This window comes from Aptenodytes patagonicus, chromosome 4 (genome assembly GCF_965638725.1).
Source record: "Aptenodytes patagonicus chromosome 4, bAptPat1.pri.cur, whole genome shotgun sequence".
In the NCBI taxonomy this organism is placed as follows: domain Eukaryota; kingdom Metazoa; phylum Chordata; class Aves; order Sphenisciformes; family Spheniscidae; genus Aptenodytes; species Aptenodytes patagonicus.
The window spans coordinates 76385552-76404117 of NC_134952.1; the positions used below are offsets into that span (position 1 = coordinate 76385552).

An 18566-nucleotide genomic window follows, 5' to 3' on the forward strand; every position below is an offset into this window, starting at 1 on the left:
TAAGCTACTAAATAGATAGAGCTTTTAGCAGAATGTATGTAATAATTCACTGTTGAAGGTGAGTGCATCTGTAAGGGGTGTTTGAGATTTGTCCCCTTTTGCACCTATGGCCTCTCATGTTTGCAGACTGCTGTGGTTGGTGAGGGTGGCTACTTTCCCCTTCTGGTTCCTTGGCACCCTTTTACTATTACCTCCTTTCTCTCTTTTCTGTCTTTTTCCTATATTGTCCTTTAGAAGACCAGAACCAGAAAAAGAACCACGGGACGTGTATCAAGAAAAATAGGCAAGAAGTTGTTTTAAATCAAAATGTATGCATTACCTTCCCAACTTCGTTTTTCTTCCTCTTTTTCTATTCCAGTTACAAAGGTGTCACTCATTCTTATAAAATAGAATAGAATAGTTCCAGTTGGAAGGGACCTACAACGATCATCTAATCCAACTGCCTGACCACTTCAGGGCTGATCAAAAGTTAAAGCATGTTGTTAAGGGCATTGTCCAAATGCTTCTTAAACACTGACAGGCTTGGGGCATCAACCACCTCTCCAGGAAGCCTGTTCCAGTGTTTGACCACCCTCTCGGTAAAGAAATGCTTCCTAATGTCCAGTCTAAACCTCCCCTGGTGCAGCTTTGAACCATTCCCACGTGTCCTATCACGGGATACTAGGGAGGAGAGATCAGCACTTCCCTTTCCACTTCCCCTCCTCAGGAAGCTGTGGAGATCAATGAGGTTGCCCCTCAGCCTCCTTTTCTCCAAAGTAGACAAGCCCCAAGTCTTCAGCTGCTCCTCACAGGACATTCCTTCCAGCCCTCTCACCAGCTTTGTTGCCCTCCTCTGGACGCATTCAAGGACCTTCACATCCTTCTTAAATTGTGGAGCCCAGAACTGCACACAGCCCTCGAGGTGAGGTCGCAGGAATGCTGAATACAGCGGGATAATCGCCTCTTTTGACTGGCTGGTTATACTATGTTTTTGTTAGATCAAAGAACACTCTGAGAACAAGTGGAAAGAGCTGTTATTTCTCCCTTCCAACCTTCTGCTGGTTCTTTCATTTGTAGTACAAGTAGCCTCTCAAATCCCAATAGCCAAAGTTAGATGAGTAAGGAAGAGGGATGCCTTAGCTGATGTTCCCAGCTCAGCAGTGTGAAATCTCATTACGCTTTGCTTCTTTCAGAAAAAGCAGATACTGACAGACTGCATTTCTTCATTCTTGTTTGGGTTTCTTCTGGATATACTTGAGTGCTCAGATCCATTTTATCAGTGAAGCTCTCTTGACCTGAGTTTGTTGAAAGTTTATTGAGAACTGCAGGGTTGAGTTCCCAACAACAGGTTAATTGTCAAACATCCAGCTAATTGAATTTGGACATGCAATGTGATTTGTTGCACTTAGACCACTTAGTGAATCATTAAGACGTGTATGTGTGGGTTTTCTAGGCAGAAACTTCATTTTTTTTTAAATTTCTAAAACAAAACAGAAGGAATATGAAAGAAATGGAATTCATTATTATTACACAGTCTTCGTAGGCTTTTTCAAGTCCTATTTTCATTAAAATAATTGTGCTAATGGAAGAATTTTATGAAGCATACTGTGTGCCTTCAAAGCACTACACCATTACACATATTTCTGACTGCCAGTCAGGTTTATCTAGATAATGGCCCATGTTGTACCTATGATTCTCAAACTTCGTATTTTTCAGATCAGAGGCTAAATGTGGCACTTGGACAGTATGAAACAGATGAGATTTTGAGAGCCACTGCTGAGCAGGTATGTGAACTCAGGGCTGGAAGTAGTAAGAATTTTTGTGGTGAGGTTTTGAGACAAACATCTTTGCATACATAGAGCACAGCCTGCTTCAATGTGGCCTGGCCTTTCCTTGGGTCCATCACACAACTCTAGAGTTGCTTGTTGTTTTTCCAAGCAGCAGCAGAATAAAACTGTCATAACAGTGAATTCTGGTATTTTTGGTGCATTTTCAAAAGTTTGTCATATGCAGGAGAACATATCCCTGAAAGAATACTTGTTTTCTACTTTAGTAGACTTTTTCACTTTTATAGACTTCTCTTTTCTAAGAGATTGGTCTCATGTGAAGATAACTTTTTGTGCTGGGTACCATCAGCCTGTCTGAAAGTCTGTGCAGAAGCTAGGGCGTCAGCACTTTCCTGGTGCTGAGGTGCATGGAAATGAACTTAGCACTTACACAAACTTAGGATTGCTCTTTTAAGAGCAAGATGATTCTCCCTCAGATGCAATTATGCTTTATATCAGAGCATCTCCAGGGAAAAAAAAAATTATAATTTTTTTCAAAGTGGGCCGGCACTCAAGGATTTTTGAACATAAACCTGGAAGTGATCATGTGGGATATTGTGTATGATTACAGTACAGGCAGAACAACAGCTTTGGGTTGCATATAAAAATTTAGAACTACATGCAGTCCTGTGCAAGTACTAATACATGAAGTATACCATTACAGAAAAATGCCCCTGGTGGTGATGGCAGATCAGGATCCAGGATGATGGACCAAAGGTAACTGATTCCAAATGATAAGTGGGAATACAACGAAGTATTCAAAATAAATTGTTATGTGCTTTTAAAAGTGTAAATATCCAGGTGAACCTGGTCTTATGTACGTGTGTTCACATCTCTGAGAACTTGTGAATGGAGGTCTGTAAAAGTGTTCCTGTAGCAGTTGTTTTTAGATACTATTCTGTTCATTCAGTAAATGAAATATATGACTTTTCTTGCACAATCTGTAAAATAAAGGATGAGAGATGAATAAAGGAATTCTCTAGTCTAAATTTTAAGATAATAAACAAAAGTGCGGGTAAGACTATACTAGGTAACAGGTAACTGCTGTCTGTTGAGGTCAGGTGGATTTTTTTAAAAATGCTTATCTGACAATCTTCAACTAACAGTTGCCTATTAGTAAGTTGTTTAATAATCATTGTCATTTCCGTTCTGTCATAAAAATAACCTATCCTTTCTTCTTAGCTTTTAAGGCATTATCACTCCAGACTAATACAGAATATTCAGAGAATTACTATCAATTACAAAAATATTAGGAAGGAAAAAGTAATCAGTAGAGCTACGTTATTTTACGTTGTCTTATAGGCCACTTTACTGTTGTATGTAAAAGCAGTAACAAAGTCTGGTCTTTAATCATTCGGGATTCTATGGATGAAATATTAATGTTGTATCAGTGCTCATTTATAATGTCCTGTGTTCTAGCTCTGTTATACAGGAAATCTACTGTTAATGATCATACTTTAAAAGTAGTAATTAAACTTGTTCATGTGATTCTGGTGAATATAGAGCTTGGAAATAAAGAAAAGTGACTGTTTTGTTCTGTTCTCAGGATTAAGAATTCTGTAAAACTAATTATCAGAACAACGTTTCAGCGTTTACAAAATTTATTCTAAGCATGTTTTTCAACTTTTTAGCTTGTCAACTCTAATCACAGAGTATGATAAACACTTGGAAGAAATGAGAGAACAGCTGCAGCTTTATCAGGTACGCATGTTCCTAACATTTCAGACTGTATATTCTTAGTATTTTGTAGTATTAATATCTAGGCCATTAGTTTTGGTCAATAAAGGAAAGTATGCCTGCGCCATGCTTCACAAACTTGCTGGATTGCAGTCTGCCTCAGATGGATGAATGGAGAGCTTTCTATGAAAAGGTTGGGAGATTGTCCAAATTGCACAGACTACTGTGTGTTTGGGGAAGTAGTGTTGTGAAATGAAACATGCATGTTTGTTTTCTCTAGATGTTCTGGTACGGTTGCAGGTATTTTCCTAGGTGACATTCAGATGAGGCAGCTGTTGCCCCGTTTCCTTACAGGTCTGATCTTGGCCATGCAGTCCAGCTCAGTCCTGCAAGTGTAGATACACCCAGCCTTCTTCATTCTTAATAATTCTTCAGATTCAAGTAATTCTTTAAACGTTTATTATCATGGAGGCTGAGGTGGAGGGGGACTGTCCTCCTTTCAACCACAGAAAAGTGAAACTTTTTAATGCTTCATATGGTCACCAAAAAGCAAAATGATATGTTTAATAATGAAAACCTGTGGCATACAGAAAGCAATTTTTACTTGTGATCTACATGCGGAAGTTATACTCTGGTTTTGGTTTAGTGCACTTAAATTTGTTTGATCTGTCCATCATAAAGATTCTGCAAGTACAGTCTTCAGCTTGGCCGATTTCAGAAGGCAATAGAAGCACTATGGTTTTGTTGCACTAGTTAGTTAACAAAACAGTCCATTTGACTTATGTAACTGAAGTTTCTCCTCAGTTAATTCCTAAACTCTTATCTCACATGCTTACTGCATAAAAGATGAGAGTTATCCACTGTATCCCTAAAAGAATTTGCATTAATTAAGAATCAATCTGTAAGAGCTATAAGAATTCCAGAAGGTAAGTTTAATGCTCATAGTAACTTCTGAATGCTCAGGTATAACAGGACTTAGCAGCTGTTAACTTTAACTGGCATCCTGTGACTTGCCTTAAAAAAGGAAGTGACTTTCATTTACTGTGTTATGCTGAATTAAATTGTCCATCTTTTACAGTATCAGTCAGAATTAAAAGATGAAAGAATTACCAAAGTTTATGTCACTAAAATGAGAGCTTACTCTTGCATGTTTTTGTGTTAGGCACAGATGAGTGAGATGAGACTGAAATTTGAACAAGTCACCAAGGAAAATGAAAGGTAAATAATTGCACTGCCCTGTTACTACTGCTGTTTTTCTTGATTTCTAAACCTTAAAAAGCTTTTTTTTTCCTAGGACCTTGAAATCTTTTGAATTACTTAATAGTTGAAGATCTCATACTCACGAGCTTAATGTTAAGACTCTTTAAGTGCTTAATCCAGATTACAGCACCAGGTTTAGGAGGTTTAACCATATCTCTAAAAGAACTAGATATAAAACTTTTTCAAACTATTGTGTTTATAGAACATAATAGATTTAAATATGAATTAGAAGTAAATAGTACATGCAGATTGAAGGTACAGTATACTTCAGTTGTTAAAAAAATCCCTGTTAAAGAAATACTTTGCTAAACTTAGTTCTTTGAATTTCAGACTGCATGCAGAGTTGAAAGAGGCTCTTGAGAAGCAACTGGAGGCTCTTCCTTTCGTGCCTCTAGGAACTGATATTCCTGCAGATGAAGGAATAGTGAGAAACCTTCAAGAACAACTACAACTGACGAATCAAGTATGTGAGATGAAACATTTGTGCTGTTTTATTTCTCTTGTTGTGCCTTGGCAGATGAGGGGAAGCTGTTTTATTTTTTCATTCAGAATTCATTTGTTCAGAGTTCCTTGAGACTGTTTTGAGGCCCTTTAGACTTTCTGTAGCTAAAGAAACAAGTACTTATACTTTCAACTTAAAAACCTGAAGGAACTTCTCTCCTAGATTCATATAGGAAGTTTTTAATATTGATTTGTGCCTGTAATTTTACCTAGTTGACTTGATCTTTATCTTGAATTCCTGACCAGGAAATTAATGAAATACTTTGTTCAAGTCAAGTTTTTGTAGTAGCTTGTCATTTTAATCAAAAACATTATAATGTGGTATAAGGAGGCAAGTATATGTGGGATATAGAAAATAATATTTAAATGTGAAAAGATAAGGAAAATTTTTTGAGCTTATTACAATGATGTATCAATCCTGCTGCATATGATTAAGTTGAAGTTAAATTGACAGCTGAATTTTGGTATTTGAATATTATATTTACTGTAGGCTTACGGTAAATACCTGTAAAAGTTTGAGCTATAAAAAAAATCTGGAAAACTTGCAGTTCACTTGTAGGTGGAATTTGAAGTTGTAAGCATCTGTTCTTCTGCGTCTGAATTTGGTATTTTGTCTGTGTAGTTGTAATGTGTGCAGAGAAAAGTACAGAAAATGGCATTTCTTCAAAATAGAAGTTAAGACTTCTCTTTTTAGAGAATGATAGATGAAGGTAAATGTGCTATAATAGAAACTTTTATACAAATCATTGTTTTGTAACGTAGGAAAAAGAACATGCAATAGAGCTCTGGCAGACTGTACTACAGGAGCATGATCGACTCCAGCGGCAGTACCAGGAACGTATGACTGAAACGCAGATTCATGTGGCTGAAAGGCAAAAGCAGAAAGTAATTTTCTTTTATATTTTTGTTAATTTTGGAATGTATTTCTGTACTGTAGAGATTCTGGGTCTGTGTGTCGTCAAACTGAAGTGGGGGAATTCTACCAGTACTGTTAATTATTTTCCATAATAGTCATCTAAAGTTGAGTGGTCAGATGAGGTCACTGATTCATCAACTAAATGCACTGTTACGATTGGAAAAGTTCTTTATTTCAAATAAGTGGGCAGGAACTTGGGGAACGCACTGAGTCTGAGTCTTAGTGCATACATATGTATATGTGCAGAAGATATGCATGTGCATCTAAATAATCGTGTTTGAATTGCATGGTTGGAAATCTTCAGTAGAGTTCAAAATCTGAAAAAGCTGCTAAAGGTTTCTGAATTCTAAGGTGGAAGTCTTTCATGTTTTCCTCTATGTTTGAATCCTGAATTTTGTCTGTAAGGTCACAGTGGGATAGTGGGAAAAGTCATCTCCATTTCCTGTTGTCATTCAGTAGAGAAGCATGTGTAAACAGATGAAAGATACACCAGTACTCTTCTAATGCTAGCTTGTGTTTAGCAGCCTGTTTCTCTTCTGCTGTTTCTGGGGAAGGCCTTTCAGGAAATCTTAGTTCAGAAAAGAAGCTGTTTTGCTCTGATGAGCTATATAAAGGTGCTCAGTGTATGAAGAACTAATAGAAACTTCATGCCTGTATGTACCTCGCTACAGATATTTCTAGGTCTGTAAAGAGATGCTACATATTTTTAACACGTGCTTTCCATTTTCAAGTGCACTAGACTTGTGGGCACAGTTACAGCTCACCTATATAACAGATTTTTTTTACTGATTTTTGTTCTTTTGTGGTATTAAGTCCACCTCAGAAATATGCTCTTTTCCGAGAAACAGGAAAAATATATGTACAGCTATTGTGCTCTTGTCAAGTTTCATAATTATTTCAAGTAATAGATAAGGGAATCCTCATAACTATGTGTAGTTCCAACTTTTTGCTCCTGTTCCTTCTATTAGATTATCTCTTGTGTTGCATTGTCAGTTACTGATAACATACACATAGTAAAGCATACAGAGTCATTGGTAGCTGTTGGAGGGTTTAGAGCTGTCAGTTTCCACTTTTCATTGGCAACTAAATTCTTGGTGGATTTTAATGCCGTTGTAACAAGAAGGAGGTTGAGCTGCCTTTTGTTCTTAAATGCTAGTGGTCTCCCACAGAAAAAGACTTTTCAGTTAAATAAACTTTTTTATTTTAGGTTTTGCTTTTAATGGAGGAGTAGAAAATAGCTATCAGAGGTAAATAGGAATAGGTAAGACCAACTAGAATTAGAATTGACAGAAGACAAAGATGAAAGAGGACATCATTGTAAGGGTTGGACATAGTAAATAAGGGAGTTGTTGGAATAGGTTTCTGGCATATACTTGGCCTTGAGGCTGTTAAACACAGCACAACTAGTAGGTATTCCAGGTCAGGGACTTGTCCTCTCTGTGCTCTGAAGACATTTGGCATGCTGCAGATGATTTTTTTTTTTTTTTTTTTTTTGTGTGTGTGTGTTATACTAGTTTTCCTAGGAGGACAGAGTGTGTGTTCAGGGACTCAAGAGTTGAATCAGACAATTTTTTGTGTGGATGCAAGACATCCTATATGGCAAAGAGCAAATTAAACATGTCCATACAGGCATTTTTTAATTAAGGGGTACATGTCTGCTACCATGCTTAGCAAAAATGCTTGTAGTAGCATCATAGTCTGTGTGGCTCTTTAAAGGCACTACTCATGTATGCTTTCATATTTTGATAGTAAGTGTGTATGAGTTTTGGAAGGAGGCAATTTGTAACTGAGTGACATTCAGATACGTTTTTCAGTGGTAGATCTAATTTGCTAGATTACTAGGTCAACAGCTAAAAGCAATCTAATTAAAATCTACAAAGGCATATAGAATTTCCTGCAACATGTATAAATTTTCTTGAAAATGTTTTCCGTTGACTATGAAACTCTCTAATTATACACCCTTTATGATGATAATGATTATAAGAAGCTCCGAATTCTTTTTTTAGGATCAGCTGACTGGCTTTCAACAGTTGACTCGGCAACTGCATATAGCCAATGAGAAAATAGAGTTGGTAAGTAAAACCTTCTGAACAGTGACCTAGTAAATTATGGTTTTTTTCCTACTAGAACCTCAAAGTATAAAAGAAAAACAAAAAGTCCTTCATACATACCTGATTGGAAAAGAATTTGTGCCACTCAGATTTGCAAACTTCTCTAGGGACCAGTCAAAAATCAAGTAGTAACGGCTTCTTTCCTGAACTCCAAACACCAGGTTGGGGCGGTTGAGAGGCTAGCTCTTAAAATTATGTGAGCTTTCTTCAAGAAGTCAGTGGTAGGCTTACGCTCAGAATTTTAGTATGTGGTGAGTGTACTTCAGTCACACATTCAAAACCATCTTCACAAAGGAAAAATTTATTTAAATGATGACCTCTTATGTCGGCTAGCTCTGCCACATGTTTTATCGATTCCCAGTTTGGCACTGCTGGCTTCAGTGTCTGTCGTTGACCTTTTCAGGTTTTTTTCTGAGCTCTAATCATCTTCTAGTGCTTCATCCGTATCCTTAGATTGTGAGATTTCTTAGTCTCTAAGCTTTAGCCTAGGACTTCCGGGATTGGCAAACAATTTTAATATGGTGGAAAAATTGAAGTCAAAGACTTGGTGAAGTTTCTGGCTGAGTAGCTGCTTCTCTGAAAGACATGATTCCTGTGTGATTTTTGATTAATGTTTGTCTTGGATACTGGCAGTGCAGAAAGACTCCTAACCTACTCTAGGCAGTCTACTCTTTTCTGTCTTTATCACTGGAACCTTTTTTCCCCTCACATTTGACCTATTGTTAAAATACAAGCCTGTTTCTTTGCTGTGAAATATTGTCGGTACGAAGGAAAAATTTCTACGTTCTTTGTCACAGTGCCTGTTATTGAAAACTTTTATATTGCCATATTTTCCCTTTCCTCACTTTTTGTATTCTGTTCAAAGCAAGTCAAGTCTCTAAATGTTCTTTGACTGTGTTTTTAAGATGTCTAATCATTCTTCTTGCTCACCTTTAAATTCTTTCCAGTTGTGCCATCATTCTTGAACTGTGGTGCTGGAAACAGTACACCAGTCAAGCTGTTACCACTGTTGAGTAGTATATTGCAGATTACTACAGAATCATATCTTGCAAGCAGTTGTCCTGTTTACAAGCTATTTCATTAGTATTAATAAAAGCAAAATAACGGACTTGGAGAGGAACTTTTGCCTTATGTAGTCATTGATGGTCTCAAAATTAACTATTCTCTGTGGATAGATACTTTAGAGGTACTGGGAGGTTGCTGTCTGAAAACGATCTCAAGCAAGTACAATGATGAGCTTTTAAAGCAGTTTTGCTAAGGATTTGGAAGTTACAGACTGTTTGATCTGCTGTTACAAGCAAATCAGTAGTAGGTACCTCAAAGAAATAGAATCACTGAATGCTTAAAATCATAAAATTGGAAAGAGATGATGTGGAGAGGAGAGTGAAATATGTGAACACTTTGAAAGAGATGAAACGGATGATGTTAAGATAAAGGTAATCCATTTGTTTGCGTTATCCAAAAAACGTTTGGCAAGGTCTATTACCAAAGGCATAAGGATGTCATGGGATAAAGAAGCATGCCCTTTCTTGAACTAACAAACTGAAAAATAGGAAGTGAAGAGACAGAGTAATTAGTCAGTTTTTTATTGTGGTGAAACAGCTGTGTTTCCTAGATGTGCTCAAGTTAGAGTTGTTCAGCATATTTATAAATGTTCTGCAAATGAGATTCAGTATTGAGGCAACAGTGTTCACCACTGATGTTAAACTGTTTAGGGTAGTGAAAACTGAAGTAAAGTGTGGAAGTTTGCAGAAAGATCTCATGATGTTGAATATCTGAGTGAATTTTATCTGATGTTTCATTGGTATTAATAAAAGCAAAATAATGCATGTGGGCAAGAGGGAGCTTTCATTTCGGGTTCTCTATGATGGTCTTGAAATTAACTGTTACCACTCAGAATAGGTATTGTAGAAGTAGGAAGCGTCTGAAAACAATTCTTGGCAACAGTCAGAAAAGCAAGAACAATGTTAGCAATTATTAGGAGAGGGGGAAAACAAGTATATAGAATCATAGAATAGTTTGGGTTGGACGGGACCTCTAAAGGTCATCTAGTCCAACCCCCCTGCCATGGGCAGGGACATCTTCAACTAGATCAGGTTGCTCAGAGCCCCATCCAACCTGACCTTGAATGTTTCCAGGGATGGAGCATCCACCACCTCTCTGGGCAACCTGTGCCAGTGCTTCATCACCCTCATCGTGAAAAATTTCTTCCTTATATCTAGTCTAAATGTTGTGCTTAAGCCCATGGTACAGTAGCATCTTGAATGCTGCCTGCAGTTGTGGTCATCTCTTATATCTCAGTGTAAGAGATATGTATATGTAAGATCTAGAAAAGGCTAGTAGGGTAACAAAAATATGAAATGTTTCTCAAATGAGAAGGCAGTTAAAGGAGAATGACACCTCCAGGCTGGCATAGAAAAAATGAAGGAGGAGCAATTGATCATTGTTTCTTGTCTCTCAAAGGAATTCTTTCCAGCAGTATGTGATCTACTGTGGTACTCATTGTGGCAAGGTAGTCTAGACACCTAAACTAGATGGGAATGCAGATGGTAGGTCTGAACTATTACAATTCTCATCTCAGGGAGTTCTTACACTACCAAAATATGGGGAAAGAAGGGGGGAGGATTGGATAACATCACTCTGCATTTGCCTTTCTAAAATACTCTAGGTAAACCTTGGCACTTGGAGACCAGCAACAGTGTTAAATAGACCTTACTGGCTATTTTTGTGGTATTACATTCTGTAGAAATGTCCTATAACAATTCTGAATATATAACATTATCAATACAATAAGGAACATGTTACAAATATCTCCTTATTTTGCAGAGTAATCAACAGTTTCTGAAAACTGTAACAGAACAAAATGTGGAACTAGAGCAGCTACGAAAACAACTCAGGTATAAACCAGGCAATTTAAAAAATTATTGAATATCTTTTCTATAGCTTTTTCTAACCTGCTGCTGTATCATGGGCCTTGTTTGTACTGCAAACTGACTTGATAGTAGTGATAGTTACAATGGTTTCAGTTAATTCCTCTTAAGTTTGTTACAAATGTGTGCATCATTAGTGTTAGGGTAGCATATTTCCAGTTAGCGTTCTTTGGTTCAGCTGTTTCCTGAAATATTCAGCATTTGACCTTTGATTTAAAAGGAACAAAGTGTCAGTATCACAACAAAATTCACTCTGAAGATAGGTTTTCATTAGAATACAATTTGCTCAAATTCCAGTTACATAATTACTCATTACAGTTCTGAAATTTGAATGTTCAAAGTAGTTTCAAGTTTTAATGTTTTTAATAAAATTTCCATTCAATGTTTCTCAATAAAGAGCTCTAAACCATAGGCTCTTTGGAAGTTAGAGGTAAGAGAGGCATTAATTATATTCCTGAAGTATGTTAAGGAAAATGAGAAAAATGCCTGCGACACAATTTCATGATTATTTGTATTTACAGCCATAGTCTGTTCAATGCCAGTTTACTGTATCTGTTAACTCTTTTAATTAGTGATGGTTGAGGTCGAACTAAAGTTTAATTTAGTAAACAGTGGATTTGTGGACTGATGATAAAAAAGAAATGGATTCATTATCAACCAGTGATTTTTTTTTTTATAGCATTACCTAAAGCTTTGAATAAGCTTTTTTAAATAAACTTTTAAGATTATAAGCTTACAACTTATAATGTACTTAAATTTTGGTTTCATTATTAAATTTGCCTTTGATTTTTAGTGATTGTAATTTCCTTTGATATTGTGATTAAAATATTTAATATGGTTGGACCGCTATGATGTTTTAGTTAGTTTTATCTTTTGATTTTAAAGAATGTCACCCCAAAAGTGGTAAAAATAATTTCTATTTTTATGTACACAGTTAAAGATGGCTGTGTGTTTGTGCATGCACATGTGTTCATGCACTCAATTTTGTATGCAGCTTTTGCAGGTAATGCTGGTATTTAGAAATCTAGGTTGGCTGAACACCGGCTGATACTGATTTTTATCCCTCCAAGAAAGAATGGCTGCATCAGACGTTCCCTCTCCTCTCTTCCAAACTCATACAAAATATTACATGAAGAGCAATTGCTATCTGTTGTAATGCTAAGTGCTTATCACTGTAAAGATTGGGTGTTATACAAATTTCAGCATCTGTTTAATGAGTCTAGTTGTACTATTCGTAGATATTAAAGTTACTGTGTCACAATACCCACAGTAAAACATAACAGGTTTATAGTGAATGAACAGATTCATTAGTGTTGAATATTGGTCATTGTTGAGTATTTATTAACCAATTTAAAAATTGGTCTTTTTTTCAAGATTGGTTGTATCCAAACTTTCTTGCTGTTAGAGCAATAAAAATTAGCTGCTTCTAGTATTAAGCTTTCACCCCCTGCTTGGTATGTTATGGTTTACTTACCAGAAGAATTTTATTTGTTTTAAACAATGTTTATTTTTACATTTCCTTTGTACAATAAATTTAGGACCAGAACCTGCTTACAAATGCCAAGTTACCTCAATCACTGAGGATGTGTTTTTGAGGGGGACGTGTTAGCACCTCTCATTTTTATTAGCCAAGATTTTTCCATGGAAAAACTATTTCCAAAAATAGTGTGTTTTGGAGAAGGAAAATGTTGTGACAAGCAATCAAAGATTAAGGTGGTATTCAGGGTATTTGCTAAAATAAAGTATTTCCAAACTCAGTCATCACTTGCAATTTGCTTGTGCATGCTACTATTTGATTCTTAAAAGGGAAAGAACAACATTTTCATATCCCTACTTTTTTGGAATTTCTTCCCTTGCAGAGGGTATTAGTATTGAATTACTGTTTTGATATATCATTCACCTATAAATCTTTGGTCTTGCATTGACATGCTTATATCAATTCATGTAATAAGTGGGTATGAAAGCAGTTAGCATTAACTGAACCTGTTCTGGACATTCAATAAATGCTATCAACATTCAGTTTATTATTGCATTTCTAGCACTATCAGTGGTTTTGATTTAAAAAAAACAAACAAACAAAAAAACCCAACTTAAAATCATTCGGGCTGTGGTTGAGCAGCCAGTTGAGTGTTTTTGTCAAAATTACAGATGTCATGATTTCCTTTGGTCTCATCTTTATTTCATTTTTTAAAAGGAAACTCCTTTTTAGGCTTGATCCTTGGAGTTAATGAAATTCTTTGATCAAATAGTTTAGAATATGGCGTGACAACCAAAATGGCCAAACTTTTTGTTTCATAGCCATGCACACACACAAGGATCTATATAACTCTATATGGCAATGAGCATGGATGTGCATGTTTTCTGCTTAAACTACTGCTTCAGGAAGAAGGTACATTAAAAGGTAGAAGTCCCTGGGACTGACTGAAAGCTAGTGGATCATCTTGCTCTGAACTTTTACTCACACGTGCCCAAATACATATATGCATATTTTTGATTAGTTGCTGTTTTGTAAATAGTGAAATGGTGAGTGAATTTAGACTTCCATCTAAGTATCCATAGGGCTGGAGTAGTCATCTTCCTTCTCATTTCAGAACACTAGATTTCTGATTTAATATGTTCTAGCTGGGCAAGACTGCTCAACGTGTGGCTTAAGGCAATCAAAGCAGTTAACTGCATGCCATTAATCAATAAATGGACAATCAGTGGCCTATATGTTAATGGTCGATATTAATAATATAACGGATAAACCATGATACTAGGCATTTGCAATATATTAACAAACACAAATCTATAAACAGCTTTCTGTAATTGATCCCATGAAGTACTGATCTCACACACTCTATCTCGCTTGCTCTTATATAGGTACACACACCCTCTCTCACAGGAAGCATGGGTTAAAAGTATGTGCACAGATACTCCCTTTTTGGGAAGTACGTGTTTCCCCCCATCTGCACGCCCCTCCTGCTGCAGGTGCGGGTGCTCCAGCTTTAAGCGTACTTGTGCTGCTTCCTGACGTCTGCTAGTTGTGCCCTGCTGAGAAAGCACCCCTTGAGTTCCCATACACACACCTGATAGGTTGATCCCCATTTATTTCACCCTGGGCTGGGGGCAGGCTACTCCTGCGGTCTGGTGGAGTGGCTGCTCTCAGGCATGGGAGAAGGTGGCAATGCCCATGGGGTGACTCCTGGCAGGGTCAAACACAGCTTCACTGCTGGGCTGTCACTGTAAGGTTTGTCACCTACAATCACAAGTTTTCATGCTTCCTTTCAAGCTGTCGTCTTCTCAGAAGTCTCTTCGTAACTGTTTAATCTGGCTGGCGATGGTCATGAGCAACCTTTGTCATTTTACTCTCCCTGTAGCGTTCTCAGTTTTGGGCAAAGAGGCTCTCGGAGGAATTTTGCATCTCTAATTACGGGCACTGATTACACTCACGTTCCTCTCAGATCAGCTAAAGTTCTTGCAGCCCTAAAAACAGTACTATGTTACACTCACAAAGCTAATGACAGCAGCTCTGGTTAGCTCTAAAGTAAGTGCTGCAGTGATTCTCAAGAAGTCTGGAATATTTTCACCAGTTGTTTCTCTGACATGAAATTACATAGGTGTAGTTTGCATGGATTATATAGCATATATTGCAGACAATTCTAATCCTTTTGGATGTTTTTAATAGACTTACATTGATTTATGGTGATAGAGTAACAAGTCTGGAGAGGAAAAGTAAGAAAAAAAACAACTTACATGTAAGAGAATTTAGCTTTGATTTAGGTTTGTATGGCCTAGATTGAGTGCAATTTTGGAGCTTTTGATATTGCTAAACTTACAAATATGTGTTGATAAGTTTTAGGTATTTTAAGATTAATATGTAGCAAAGTATACAATCTGACACATGTAGATATAAAACACTTTAAACATGCTCCTGACGTATTGTCATCGTACATCACCAGTACGCGTGCCTGAAGGAAGACTCCCAGATTAAGTTTTGGCAAGTAGTCTGGGAAAAAGAAGACAAAATTAAGAGTTCTGCTGGAAGTTATTTTCAGGATGATATTAGCTTTTATTCTTTAGGTCAGAAGCTGACCTTACCCAAAATAAAAAATTGAAATTTGGGCAGAAACTCCCCAAGAAGTGTTTGAGAACTGAGTCATTGCTTCTCATCAGTGTTAACATAAACTCAATATAAAATGTAGTTACACTGTACTATTTACATACTATTTATGTACTATTATGCTAGCTATTAAAGGGTCATAATCTGCCATGCATAGAGACGATGTAATATTTGATGTATTTCTGTAGAGAATTGAGGTTTGAACAGATTTCACTTATATGCTAGAATTTTTATTAAAACATTTATTAGTGCTTTAGTGTTTCGAAGCTCTGTTGGCATTGCCAGGACGGAAACTTGGCATTGTTAGGGCAGGTATCTGCATTTCAGAATCGTAAAGCTTTTAAACAGAGATAACTTGCCAAGATTATGTTAAAGATATATTGCACCGTGAAGAATAAAAGCTGCATCTTTAGAATCAATTTGTTGCTGTTTAAACACACCTCTGAATTTGATCTGAATCTGAATTTGGTCATTAAAATGCATTTTTAATAGTTAAGATGTTCCGAGTTTTATGATCTCTTTATATTTTTCTTATTTTTCCCTTATGCTGGGTTTTGAGTTTTTGTTTTGTTTTACAGCACATTTTAAATATTATTAAATATTTTGGGGGAAGCAACTTAATGTCCTCATAAACGTAACGGCACTTTTTGTAGGAGAAAGGTGCATGATTCAGGTGGGGTAAGATCAAAGGTTTGGACCTGCAATGAGGACCATGTGTCTAGGAATAATGTCTTTATCTTTGTTTTTGCTTTTTAAAGAAATGATAACAAAATTAGCTTTTCTGATTAATTAAGCTGAAATTCAATATTTGCTGTAGAATTGCTGGGATTATGTATATTTTGCTTGAGATTTTCATATAGGTATAATATGCTTGTCTTTTATGCCATTAAATCAAAATTATTATTTCTGTAAGGAATTTCTGCTCGAAGTTGATTCTTAGCAGTATTAAGTGTTTTCTGGCTTCTTTCATGGCTATTAGTGCTCCAGTTTGCATTAGCTTATCTAATACGTTTGCTCTTTTTTAACTTTATCATACATTTAATCATTGGTCTTTAAATTTAGCCTAATATGCAGCCTGAATAATTGGGTTACACCCCAGGTGAAGGACTCTGTATGTCTTTCTGTTCCCAAGTCAGAAGAGTAGGAGGGTTGCTCATTTCAATAAGCTTTTCTACTGAGGAGGAAGTCTGATTCATTAACTAGCCCTTTTTTTTTTTCCTTTTCTGTTTCAGCTTATCAAACCTCTTCAGATTACAAAGCACATCAGTTAAATTCTTCAGAAGTGGTTAATTATTTTTTTTTTAATTCCTGGTCAAATTGCTTTAAAAAGTGAAATCTAATTCTGAAAAAGATTTCTCTATTAAGTATGTGTGGCCAATTATATTTAAGTTATTGAATCACTTAAAGTTTTTGATTGCCTAGTCCTTCCAAATATTTAATCAGCACATACACCTTCTTGTTAAGCTATCTTTAAGAAGTAATTTCCACAGGACAATTGTTTAATGAATTTGGTATTCCTCTCTCACTGCCACATAGTAGGAAGGAGAAGAAGGGGGAAACCTTTTCTGCCCTGTAGGAACAGTATTATGAAATCTGACTGCCCTTCACAGCTATTTCAACAAAGTTGTAATGGAGTTGGGTTTTTTCCCCTGTAATAATTGAAATGTAATTCATAGACCATTTTCTTTGTATAGGCAAGCCAAAATAGATGGGCGGACAGCAAATGCTAAGGTTGATGAAATGACCAGATTGACAGAGAAGCTTCAAGGCCAATTGGAGAGAAAGGTAATTGAGAGAAGGGAATAATTTTGTATTGCAATTGAATGGCTAGTTAGTTATCTGCATGCTGACATTAAATTAATCGCAAGTTGTTCTCTAACTTGTTTTATGTTAGTATATCTTTATTTTGTTCAGGGAAGCTCAGATGATGTCTGGATAATACATATATTCTTTCTAGGAAGAAGACGTGATATCTGCCCAGCAAAGAGAAACAGCATCTGACAAACGCTTGCAGCAAATGCAGTCTGGTATAAAACAATTAGAAACAAGGTAAAGATAGCTCATTGGGTGTTAATAACGGGACACATGCAAGTGAGATAAAATATTACGGTTTTTTTCAGCCTCTGGGTTTTGTGTTTCTGAGCAGTTCCGTTTTCTCAAAATACAGATATCTTATGCTTGGCTGCTCTCTAACCTTTCAGAACAGCTTCTGATTTCAATGTTTTTAAAATGATAAAACAGACCACCTGATTTTATTGGCTGTAATGGAGAAAAAATGAGGCATATATTTTTCACTCTAGTGCATAAATTCTAGCTACTCAACTCTCGTTAGCTTTAGGTGGAGTTCTAAAGAAAAACATTCACACTGAAATTTGAAAATGTTTATGTAAACTAGCTGTTTTTGAGGTGAATACAGATTTTTCTTTCAGTGTTAAAGAACATTTGGTTTCAGGTCTTAGTTCAGCAATCTTTATACAAAAAAGATTATTTCATAAAACTGTTAAAGCACACTCGTTAACAATAAATGCTAGTTACAAAAGTAGTTTGAATACCTGCTAAGGAGTAGAACTTTAATTCCAGCACTATCTACTGGAAGATCTAAGACCAGGTTCTTTTGTGTGTGGGTTTCCCCCCCCCCCTTCACTTTCCAGGGATATCACACTCAGCTGAGCACAGTGATTTTGATTCAAGTATCACTAACATTTGTTGAATTATTAACATTAGTCAAATGACCTGATAGCTAAGAAGAATTCGTACATTTCTTAGTGAAATAATTGTGTGACTGTTCATCTTCCCTTCTTGGTCACAGCCTTGTGAGCATGATTAGCAGACTCTTCAATAACTCTAGAAACCAAATAATTACTAGGGAACCAACCTTGTGACTATGTGGTCAAGTACTGCCTGGAGGAGTTGCATAGACTTGTGTGGCTACCTCTACTTGGTGAATTTCACTGGCCTAAGGATTGTGGAGGCTCTTAAGTTTATTTTAGAATGTCTTAAGGAATTAGCTAGTTTTGTTACTTTCTGTAGGTTTTTGGTTCTGCAAAAATCGAGTGGTTGTCTTTGCATGTTTTATTACAAACACGTTAGAAAGTAAAAAAGCATGGCTGCTTGAAAAGGCAGCCCAAGTGTTGCCAAAGTGCTCACTATGGATATTGAGAACCATGCACTTTATTGAATTAGCAGCACTTGTGGAATTTTCTGAGATTTTTTTTGAGGATACCTCTGAGACTCTCTTGCCCTTTCTTATGCCTGCCAATACTG

General features: G+C 36.4%; 1 protein-coding gene across 2 annotated transcripts in view; it reads left to right on the forward strand.

The window, feature by feature from the left end:
* SCLT1 (sodium channel and clathrin linker 1) overlaps positions 1–18566 on the forward strand; it is a 48278-nt gene that overhangs the window by 1726 nt on the left and 27986 nt on the right. Inside the window, exons 1-11 of one of the 2 annotated variants that reach the window (XM_076337235.1) lie at positions 244–308; positions 1696–1763; positions 2470–2522; positions 3437–3506; positions 4645–4700; positions 5073–5205; positions 6006–6128; positions 8166–8231; positions 11097–11167; positions 16997–17087; positions 17260–17351. In XM_076337235.1, coding sequence (XP_076193350.1) covers positions 2509–2522; positions 3437–3506; positions 4645–4700; positions 5073–5205; positions 6006–6128; positions 8166–8231; positions 11097–11167; positions 16997–17087; positions 17260–17351 — 716 coding nt within the window. In that variant the 5' untranslated portion in view covers positions 244–308; positions 1696–1763; positions 2470–2508. Of the gene's footprint in view, positions 1–243; positions 309–1695; positions 1764–2469; positions 2523–3436; positions 3507–4644; positions 4701–5072; positions 5206–6005; positions 6129–8165; positions 8232–11096; positions 11168–16996; positions 17088–17259; positions 17352–18566 lie in introns of those variants that run through there. The other variant, XM_076337234.1, reaches the window with a different exon arrangement.